The sequence below is a fragment of the Lepidothrix coronata genome, unplaced genomic scaffold, assembly GCF_001604755.1.
Source record: "Lepidothrix coronata isolate B3197 unplaced genomic scaffold, Lepidothrix_coronata-1.0 Scaffold214, whole genome shotgun sequence".
In the NCBI taxonomy this organism is placed as follows: Eukaryota; Metazoa; Chordata; class Aves; order Passeriformes; family Pipridae; genus Lepidothrix; species Lepidothrix coronata.
Window position 1 is genome coordinate 438727 of NW_016690394.1, and position 10659 is coordinate 449385.

The following is a 10659-nucleotide window of genomic DNA, read 5'->3' on the forward strand; positions in this document are numbered from 1 at the left end:
TTTTATATTTTATTTATATATATTTAATATGTATTTTATATATCATACATTTTGTATTTTATTTTTATATTTTTAATATCAATTTGTATTTTTATATTTTATTTTAAATACGGTTTAATTTTGTATTATAATTTATATTATACAATTCTTTTTATAGATAAATATCTAATATAAAATTAATATAATATAAAATATTGGTATTTGTTGACATTAATGATCCCATTAAAGGCGCCCTGAGCTCGAACACGACGCTCGTCTCACATAAGTAAAAGTTTTACTCTCGAGAGAAACATAAACATCCCTCCCCCAAAAATTAAGAGGTTGGGAATGTCAAAGATTTTCTGGAAACCAGAGCCATGGGATAATGTCAGCAATGCTGGAGGAGGCACCACGGGGTGCTGGGAGGGGGTGGGAGCACTTCCTCTGTCCCATTCCCAGTGTTCCCATTCCCGGTGTTCCCATTCCTGCTGTCCCATTCCCGCTGTCCCATTCCCGCTGTCCCATTCTCGGTGTTCCCATTCCTGCTGTCCCATTCCCAGTGTTCCCACTGTCCCACTCCCGTTGTCCTATTCCCAGTGTTCCCATTCCCACTGTCCCGTTCCCACTGTCCCATTCCCAGTGTTCCCACTGTCCCATTCCCGCTGTCCCATTCCTGGTGTTCCCATTCCCGCTGTTCCCGCTGTCCCATTCCTGGTGTCCCATTCCCACTGTCCCATTCCCAGTGTTCCCATTCCCACTGTCCCATTCCTGGAGTTCCCATTCCTGCTGTCCCATTCCCAGCGTTCCTGCTGTCCCATTCCCGCTGTCCCAATCCTGGTGTTCCCATTCCCGCTGTTCCCGCTGTCCCATTCCTGGTGTCCCATTCCCACTGTCCCATTCCTGGTCATTCCTGCTGTCCCATTCCCGGCGTTCCTGCTGTCCTGTTCCCACTGTCCCACTCCCGTTGTCCCATTCCCAGTGTTCCCACTGTCCCATTCCCGATGTTCCCATTCCCACTGTCCCATTCCCGATGTTCCCATTCCCGGCCTTCCCAGCTCACCTGCCTCCTGCACCTGCTTCACAGCCTTGGTGATCTCGGCCTTGAGTGCCTCGGTCTCGTCCGCCGTCACCGCGGCCGCCACGGGCACCACTGCGGGACAAGGGGACGAGGGTTCGGGGTCCCGCCTGGGCAGGACCCCCCTCCCTGGGCCCGGGGCTCGGGAGGGGCTCCGGTGGGATGTGGTTTCCCAGCCTCGGGATGTTGTACCCTTGGATAAACCTCCAGCGACTGGGGGATGTTCCAGGAGCTCCGAGATGCCCCCCGTGGATGAGCCTCACTTTGGGGTGGCCTCTGGGAGCCCTAAACTGCCCCCACAAACAGATCTCCCTTTCGGGGTGGCTCTTGGGGCCCCCCCCAAGCTGCATCCTGTGGATAAACTTGCCTTTTGGGACAGCTCTGAGACCCCCAAGCTGTACCCCATGGATAAACCTCCCTTGCAGGGCAGCCCCAGGACACCCAAGCTGCTCCCAGTGGGTAAGTTTTCCCCATGGAAGGGCTTCTGGGACCCCTAAGCTGCCCCTAATGGAAAAAAATCTCACCTTTGGGGTGTCTCTTGGAACCCCGAGCTGCCCCTTAGGGATTCACCTTCCCTTTTGGGACAGCTCTGGGACCCCCAAGCCGCACTCCATGGACAAGTTTCCCTTTTAGGGTGGCTCCTGGGACCCCCAAGCTGCACCCCCATAAATAAGCCTCCGTTTTGGGACAGCTCCAGGATCCCCCAGTTGCATCCCATGGATAAGCTTCCCTTGTCAGAGGGTTCCTGGGACCCCCAAACTGCACCCCATGGATAAACCTCCCTTTCAGGATAGCTCTGGGACCTCCAAGCTGCATTCCCATGGTTAAGTTTCCCTTCTGGGATGGCTCTGAGGACCCCCAACTGCTCCCCATGGATAAACCCCCCTTGGGGACCCCCGTGGACGCCCCCAGCTCACCCGTGAGCTGTGTGACCGCGGTGGCAGCCAGAGCCTCGGTGGCCAATGTCACCATGTCATCGGACGCCACGGTGACGATGTTCACCTCGTCGCCTTCCTCGGGCTCCAGGATTTTGATCCCGGCCTTGCCCTGGTGCACCGTCTTCACGTGGGAGCGCAGGTTGTCCACCCGGTTGAAGCCCCGGCCGCACTTGTCGCACAGGAACGGCTTCTCCCCTGGGGAGCAGAGGGGGATTGGGGGCTGGGTGGTCACCTGGGGGGTGGTTTGGGATTCTGGGAGGCACAGCCGGGCTGCTCCAGCGGGACCCACCGGTGTGGATGATGATGTGCTTGGAGAGGTCGCCCACGTTGACAAAGGCCTTGTTGCAGACGGTGCATTTGTGGGGCCGGATGTTGTCGTGGTGACGGATGTGGTTGGCCAGTTGGCTCGACTGGACGAACCTTTGGGAGCAACACCCTGGTCACACCAACCCCTGGCACCTCCAACCAACCACCCTCCCGGGCGTGGAGGGCGAGGGCAGGCGTGCCCATCCCGGTAATCCCGAGGTGGATCCTCACCTCTTCCCGCAGCGCTCGCAAACGTAGGGCTTCTCCCCGGTGTGCTGGCGCACGTGGGCGATCAGGGAGCTCGCCTGCGTGAAGGCCTTCCCGCAGATCAAGCACTGGCACGGCTTCTCTCCTGGGGAAAACAGCCAGGGCAGAGGTGGTGGGGAGCGGTGGGAAGGACGGACCCAGGGGGCAGGGAGGGAGGGTGTCCGTACCGGTGTGGATGCGGACGTGGCGCTGCAGCGCGCCGGGGTCGGCGAACTGGCGCTGGCAGTGCACGCACACGTAGGGCTTCTCCCCGCTGTGGATCCGCAGGTGGCGCTTCAGGTTCCCTGCGAGCAGGGCAGGCTCAGCTGCAGGACACAGCACCCTCCCTCCCTCTTTTCCCCCTTCCCAGCACTCCCTCGGGAAAGCCTGTTGGTGTTTAGCGAGCGGGGACTGCACAGGGATCGAGGGAAGTGGCTGCACAGGATTGTGTCAGTGGGGACAGCCAGGACAAGCACCTAGTGTTTGAGGGGATCAGTAGAGTCCACTGGGAGCATCCCAACCCTCTGGCTCTGCAGCAGACTGGGAGCAGATGGAAGGAGGCATCCCCATCCCCAGAGTCTGGATCAAAAGCTCCTTCCCAGGCTGTGACCCCATGGGGAACATCAGGAATTCACACAGTACAACCACAGGGAGAGGTTTAAACCTGAGATGAAATCTTTCCTCGGGCTCTGATCCTCCACCAGAGCACTCCCTGTCCCCTCCAGACCATCCAGACCTCCCATCCCTGTGGTACCTGATGTGGTGAACTGCTTCCCACATTCCCGACACTTCAGGGGCCCGTCTGCGATGTGGATCTTCAGGTGAGCCTTCAAATTCCCCACCTGGGGATGGAGAACGGGATGCAGAGAGCCCCAGATCACCCCACTGCCCTCTGGAGTGACCCCAACCCCTGTGGATCCCTTTTGGGGTGGCCTCTGAGACTTCCCAACTGCACCCCATGGACAAACCACTCCTTCGGGACAGCTCCAGGACACCCCCGGCTGCACCCCACGGATAAGCTTCCCTTGTGAAGCTTATGGGCCCCCCAAATTCACCCCATGGATAACCCTCCCTTTCAGGACAGCTCTGGGACAGACTCCTCCCTTTCCCCCTCTCCCCAACACACCTGGTTGAACTTCTTGTCGCAGTGGGGACACTTGTGCTCCTTGTCGGTGTCGTGGGTCTCCAGGTGCCGCATCTTGGAGGTGGGGTCGGAGAAGGAGCGCCCACAGTAGTCGCACTGGTAGGGCTTCTCCCCGCTGTGGACCAGCTGGTGCCTCTTGAGGTTGCCCGAGGTGGTGAAGAGCTTCCCGCAGTCCTCGCAGCGGTACTTGGCCTCCCCCGTGTGCCGCTTCTTGTGCAGGTTCAGGAGGCTGATGAGCCGGTAGCTCTTCCCACATTCCTCACAGCCGTAGGGCTTCAGTGGGCTGGGAGGACACGGGAACGTCACAACCACAGGGAGAACCAGTGACAAGGTCTCAGCACCCCAGTCTGAGCTTCACGCCCCAGCCAGACCCATCTGGACCCACAGGATGCCACGGAACCATGGAATGGTTTGGGTTGGGATGGACCTTAAAAGCTCATCTTGTTCTACTACACCAGTTTGTTCCCACTAAACCAAACCTTCCACTAGACCAGGTTGGTCCCACCAGACCAAACCTTCAGCTAGGCCAGGTTAGTCCCACTAAATCAAACCTTCAGCTAGATCAGGTTGGTCCCACTAAACCAAACCTCCCACTAGACCAGGCTGCTCCAAGCCCCATCCAACCTTGAACCAACTAGGGATGGGAAGTCCACAAACCACCACCAAAGGGAAGGACCGGGGCAGAAGGACAAATCTCCTGGACACCCCAACACAGCGATGTGTTTCCAAAGGATCCCATCGTTCCCAGCAAACCCCACGTTTTCCAGGCATCCTCCACCTGTGTGTCTTCTCGTGGGCCTTGCAGGCGGCCGGGTCGGAGAAGGCCTTGCTGCACTCCCTGCAGGAGAAGGGCTTCTCCCCGGTGTGGATACGGATGTGCCGCTTGAAGTTGCCGGTGTGGGTGAACTCCTTCCCGCAGTCCTGGCACGGACAGACGGACACTGTCACTCCGGTGTCCCCAAGGCTCCCGGAGGTGCCGCTCGGAGCCGTGCCGGCCTCACCTCGCACTTGTGTGTGACGGAGCCGTAGGCCTTGGACTCGGTGCGGTCGCTGTAGGTCCCAGAGCGCAGCAGCCGGGGCTCTCCCGAGTTTTCTTGCCCGGAATCCGTGCTCCCCGACTCGTTATCCTCGGCGTTCTCTCCGTTTTCCAACTGGGGTGGCTCTTCCTCGGGGATTTTAGCCTCGTCCTCCTCCTCCACCATCATCTCCCCCTCTTCCTCCTTCCTTTCCAGCTTCATCTCTGCAGGAAGGTAGAAAATGGGGATGCTGAAGTTTGGGAGCAGCAGCAGAGACACAAAACCCATCTGTATTTCCTAACTTAAGGAGACTGGCATTGGGCCTCATGGAAATCAAAGAGACATTTGGAAGGGACTTGAAAGCTCATCCATTGCCTCCTTTGCCTGGAATCACTTTGGGTTTGCAAGGGATTAGCCCTAAATTCCAAAAGCCTGTACAGACAGAGGAGCATTTTCCCAACTCCCCTCACTCTGCTCCATGAAAGCTGCTCCCAGGAGCTCTGTGCCATGCAGCATGTGCATGGCAAAACCCACACTAGCACAAATAATTCCAAGGGAAATTAGGGATCAAGCCCTGCCTGATTTGTCCCAGCCCTGCTCACCAACACACCTCCTGTTCCGGTGCCATCCCTCGCCGTGGGGCTTCCACTGCCCACCACGCTCTCCGACGGCTGCGGGAGGCCGGGATTTTCGGCCTTGGGACCTTCCTGGATGGCAGATTCTGTCCCTACAAACACCAAAGCGTCAGGACAGGGTGTGCTGGGGGTGACAGCAGGATTTGGGATGCCATCCCTTGGTGACTCACCTTCCTGGCCAGGCAGCTGCTCAGCTGGCATCTCGGGCTGTGCCGCAGCCTTCGGCTTCTCCTCCTTCCCCTCGGCGTCGGGAGGAGCCGGTTGGACTTTGTCAAGGTCCCCCAGTGCTTCTGCCACTGAGGTCTTGTCATCAAGCACGGCCTTCTCTGCTCCTGCAAGGGAAGAGGCAAAGCCATCCAGCTTCTGCTGATTCCCAAATCCCACAAAACTCATGGAAGCAGCAATTCTTTAACTGCTGGTGCTGCACAAGGGGATCAAACCCCACCCAGGCACACCGGATACACCCGGGATGGGGGTTTGGATGGCGGCCAGGGAGCATGAACAGATTAATTTTAGACTGGATAAATTCTGGGCTGGATGAAGCAGAAGTGGATAAATTCTGGGTGTCCCCGGATGAGGGGAAGCAGGAGGGTACGTACCAATCCCGGGGGGCTGCTGGCTCCCAGGGGGATTTTCTGGGGGCACGGAGAGGGATTTGAGAGCATTGCAAGCGCTGACAACCTCCTGCATCTGCAGGAAACCCGCCACGGCCAACACGTCCTCCACGTTGTCGGGGCTTAGGCTCAGCTTAGCCGTGTACATGAACTCCAAAACCTGGCCCAGGCCTGCGAGGGAGGCGACACAACCAGAAATGAGCTCTCACCCTCAAAGTGCTCCAGGCGCTTGGAACAACAAGGTGAGGAGTCCCACACCCAAAGCGTGCTTTTTACGGGATTCAGGATGCAAATTCCCGGCACACCTGCGGCATTGCTGATGTCCAGGTGCACCACGTCCTTCTGGTCCACAAAGAGCATCCTGAAGTACTCGCTGCAGGCAGCCAGCACGGCCTTGTGGGCCTTGAAGTCGATGCCGTCCACCACGAAGGTGCAGTCACAGAGCAGCCCCAGCTGCCGCTGCTGGTTCAGCTGCTCCAGCACCTGTTTGCTGTGCTGAGGGAAATCCATGGCTGTGGGGAGGGAAACGGGCGGTCAGGGGGTGCTGAGACCCCCCAGCGCTGCGTCCAAAGGATGGGACACAAAGCGCCACGTGATCGCCCTGTTGGTTACAAAACAGGGTCCTAAAAGGTGAATTTAGCTCGTCCCCCACTAAACCCAACCCCAAATCCTCTCCCAGAACAGCCACAACGCCAACACAGGGCTGGAAGGAGTTCATGGAACAGCCAACATGATTTGTAGCCCTCTGACAGCATTTGAAACACATTTATTGCTTTTCAGCCGGTCCAGCCCTGTCACCTCTACAAGCAAAAGTGCCATCGTCCCTTTGGTGTCACTGCTCCTGCTGAGGACACAGTGTGAGGGCTGTTCATCCAAACCTTCCAGCTCCTGCTCATGTCACAATACTGAGGAGTTTTTTATTTCTACCGTGTGTTTGGAGGGAGTTCTCCCTTCTCAGAGCATGGCTTTGGCTAGGGAATGCTGAAAACTCCTGGAAATACTCTGAAAGCCCCATTTTCCAGCAGGTCCTTGTCAGCAAAACACATCAGGTTCTGTCCTGGGCTGCTCCCACAGGGTGGAAAGTGAATGAAGGGTTTTCACTTGTCTTTGTCTTCCAACAATGATTCCTGTGCTGAAGGGATTGTTTCAAAGGATTGGGCAAGGAGGGAGGAGAAAGGAAATAGGGACTATCCAGTTATTGTTCCAGCAGGAAGTCCCCAGAGCCCTGGATGCTGCAGCAGGAAGGTTATGGCTGGGGAAGCACTCCTGGAGTCGATGCTCGGTGTGTCTCTGAAAGCTTCCAGCCCATGCCAGTTGTTTTTCCACTACACCAGCTCCTAAATGGGAAGTCTCCAGCTGGGAAAAGGTTTGGATCCACAAAACCAGGCATTTCCAGTTCCTGTCCCTTCCTCTGGATGAGTGGGAGCACGAGCAGCACAGTCAGAGGGAGCCTCCTCCTGTCAGCTGTGGGTGCCAGCAACATGCTGAGGGAAGGATCTTCCACCCAAGGATTGGTTCAGCTTCCAAAGTCATTCCCAGCATGGATGAGAAGCCAGGACATCTCCAACAGCATCGGACCACACATGGAGAGAGGAATTTCCACTCCTGTTTGTTGTTGCAATGAACTCATTGCACAACTTTCTCCCCAAACCACAGAGTCCTTGTTAACCAAACTCCCCCAGCCTGTCCCAAAATGCACCCCTGAGAGGCAGGAAAATCAGTCCTTTGGATGAAAATACTCATCAAAATACTGCCACATAGTATGGCCTTCTATGGTTTGCAAAACCCTGGAAAGAAGGAGGAGGATTTTCCCAGCAGGATAAACAACGCATTCCGTGCTCGGAGAGCTCAGCGCAGCAGGACCTGAGGAATCACGATGGTTTGAGGCACTAAAAGCCTATTTTGGGGAATTTGTGGGAGGCATTTTGCATTTGAACGATGATTTTTAATGTTCCAGGATTGGATTCGCATCAGCTTCGCTTCCCAGCTTTGAGAAGGAAGTAAAAATCCAGGAAATTTGACTCCTCCCAAAAGGCTTCCTATTTTCCGTGGTCTCCTCCACAGCTTCACATTCCAGTTTCCTCGGAAGCGCAGCAGGGAGGTTTGGGTGAGCTCTGTATCACCCTCACCCAGAGCCAAGATCCCCCTCATCCACTAAACCCCCTGCCTCCAAGCTTTAAAAACCCCAAACCCCTGGACCAAACCCCCAGGATGGACGGGCTCACCCCTGCGATATCCAGAGGACCCAGGGCCAGAGGGCTGTGTCTCTCCTCCAGAGACTCCCCCTCTCCAGGTGTTCAGCTCAGTCTCTACGCAGCCATCCTGGGAAAAATGGGATGAAAACCTCCATTTTAACCCCCCAAGCCTTGTGTGTTGAAGGCATTGAGATGCAAAGTCACCGACCCAGGGCAGGGCACCCCCGGATTTCACCCCGTGGGAGCAGATTCCCCTCCCGACCTCTCCCGACGTGGCTGTCGAGTGTCTCATTATCCAATTAATCATGGAAAAGTTCATTATGAGCACACCTACGCCCACCACACACAGACAAATACAGCGGTTGCAGTCCCAGGGAGCTTCCCACGCCAGCTCCGCTAAGCTCTCCCTAATTAACAATATCAACCTCTCCCCATCCCTGCCACAGGAACATCCACCTATTAAAAACCCCAAAACCTCAATAAATTAGGAAAAAATTGTGATTTAAACATTGCCTTTCAACGCTGTCACCACCCAGCCATCCATTCCCGGGGAGATGAAAGGGAAGAGGGGGTTTATTCCCTGCCTACCGTCATCTCCCTCCTCGTGTGTCAGCTCAGGGAACAACGTGGCCCCAACCCTCGCAGCCTCTGCCCACAGGGGTCTGTCCTCATTTCCAGGAACGGATTCTGCAAGGTTTTCCATGGAAAAATAAAGTTAGGAGCTGATCCGAGCAGAGCAGCCAAGGAGGTGGTAATAATACAGATCATGAAATAGGGAAGGGCTATGGAGCTTGTGGAGGGCGAGCTGTGAGGAGGGGGGAAATAATCACAAACAGGGAAAAAATGTGGTGGAAAGGAACTAAAATGAGAAAGACATGAGAAGGGGGATGAGGAGAGACACTGTGGACACTCCACAGGGAACAGACATCTCAAAGATCCCTTGGTTGTTTGGATTTCAGGCACGGGGATGTGCTGGTGCAGCTCTGGACATTGAGACATCACCTGAGTTTGAGCTCTGCCCTGAAAACCCCCCGGAATGAGCTACAAACCCTCGGGGAAAAACTGCCCTTGGGATGCTGGCTGAGGGCTGGAATTCTGGGAGAAGCCTCTGATGCAGCAATGACACTGAAGAAATGCAGCTTGTCCGGGAAACGTGTCATCGGTGCCAGGGCACGGACAGCCGGGGGGGGCTGTCCCAACGCCAAAAACGCCACAATACGGGAGAATTCCCGTTTTTCCTGAGGTTTTCCCTGTCCCTTGGGTGTGGGTGACAGCCAGGGGGGTTGGGGATGTGTCTGAGCCCCACTCCCTGTCCCCCACGGGGGTCTCTGGGCGTCCTGAGGGGGTGGGGGCTGTTCCCCGAGGGGGGTCAGAGGTTTGGTCCCCCCATGGCTGGGGGGGTCACAGAGGGCACGGACACCCTGGGGAGGGGGGGCTGCAGCCACGAGCCCCCGTTCCCCTCACGATGGGCAGGACCCCCTCGCTGCCCTCGCGACAGCCCCTCATTCCCCTCGTGACAGCCCCATTCCCCTCGCGACAGCCCCTCATTCCCCTCACCATAACCACGAGTCCCTCCACTCCCCTCACGACAGCCAGGAGTTCCCCGTTCCCCTCACGACAGCACCCGGTTGGTCTCACGATAACCACGACTCTCCTGCTCCCCTCACGACAGCCAGGAACGCCCCGCTCCCCTCCAGACAGCCCCCAGCCCCCGTTCCCCTCATGACAACGCAGAGTCCCCCGTTCCTCCCACCGGCCCCCAACGCCCCTGTCGAGAGCTGGCAGCGCCCCATTCCTATCGCGACAGCCCCCCGACATTCCCCTCCCGACAGCCGGCAGACCCCGGCCCGCAGGCCCCGGCAGCAGGACCCCCCCGCAGCCTCCTCTCAGACACCCGCGGGCCGCGCACCGGGGTGACCCCAAACCGCACACCAGCGAGCCGGGCCGCAGCAACCGCCCCCTCTCAAACCCCCTCTCCAGCTCCTGCAGCCCCCCCCGGGCCCCGGCGGCCCCCCCGGCCGTACCTGCCATGCCGGGCCCGGCGGGGCCTCGCCCGCGGCCCGCGGCCTTCACCGTGACACCGACCAGACAAAGGGCGCCGCCATCTTGGCGCCGGGCGGAAGCGGCGTCGCCCGCGGTCACGTGACCTCCCCCCCTTCCCGCCGCCTCAGCAGCGCCGCCATGACAGTGCTGGGCGGGGGGGCCGGAGGGGAAGGGTCGGGGTCGCCTTGTTGAACCGCCGTGTTCATCATTAAACGTGTCCCCATCGGCCGCATCGCACGGGTTGTAAACACCTCCAGCGATGTCCCCTCCGCCACCGCCCCGGCCCGCCCGTTCAAGTGCCTGAGCGCCTTTTCCATGAGTTTTCCCCAATTTCCAACCTGCGCCTCCTCCCGAGGCCGTTTCCTCCCGTCCTGTCCCTCGTTCCCTGGGAGCAGAGCCCGACCCCCCCCGGCTCCCCCCTCCTGTCAGGGAGTTGCAGAGCCAGAAGGTCCCCCCTGAGCCTCCTTT

The 10659-nt window shown here is 57.7% G+C and overlaps 1 protein-coding gene across 2 annotated transcripts in view; it reads right to left on the reverse strand.

The window, feature by feature from the left end:
* Positions 1-10289, reverse strand: part of ZBTB17 (zinc finger and BTB domain containing 17) — a 12100-nt gene extending 1811 nt beyond the window's left edge. Inside the window, exons 1-16 of one of the 2 annotated variants that reach the window (XM_017833422.1) lie at positions 10173-10289; positions 8737-8835; positions 8179-8275; positions 6259-6465; positions 5939-6124; positions 5510-5671; positions 5315-5431; positions 4690-4928; positions 4467-4609; positions 3671-3971; positions 3299-3386; positions 2733-2849; positions 2530-2650; positions 2282-2412; positions 1972-2187; positions 1040-1129 (exon numbers count right to left, since the gene is read on the reverse strand). In XM_017833422.1, coding sequence (XP_017688911.1) covers positions 1040-1129; positions 1972-2187; positions 2282-2412; positions 2530-2650; positions 2733-2849; positions 3299-3386; positions 3671-3971; positions 4467-4609; positions 4690-4928; positions 5315-5431; positions 5510-5671; positions 5939-6124; positions 6259-6465; positions 8179-8275; positions 8737-8742 — 2221 coding nt within the window. In that variant the 5' untranslated portion in view covers positions 8743-8835; positions 10173-10289. Of the gene's footprint in view, positions 1-1039; positions 1130-1971; positions 2188-2281; positions 2413-2529; positions 2651-2732; positions 2850-3298; positions 3387-3670; positions 3972-4466; positions 4610-4689; positions 4929-5314; positions 5432-5509; positions 5672-5938; positions 6125-6258; positions 6466-8178; positions 8276-8736; positions 8836-9705; positions 9804-10172 lie in introns of those variants that run through there. The other variant, XM_017833423.1, reaches the window with a different exon arrangement.
* Positions 10290-10659: the final 370 nt, after the last annotated feature.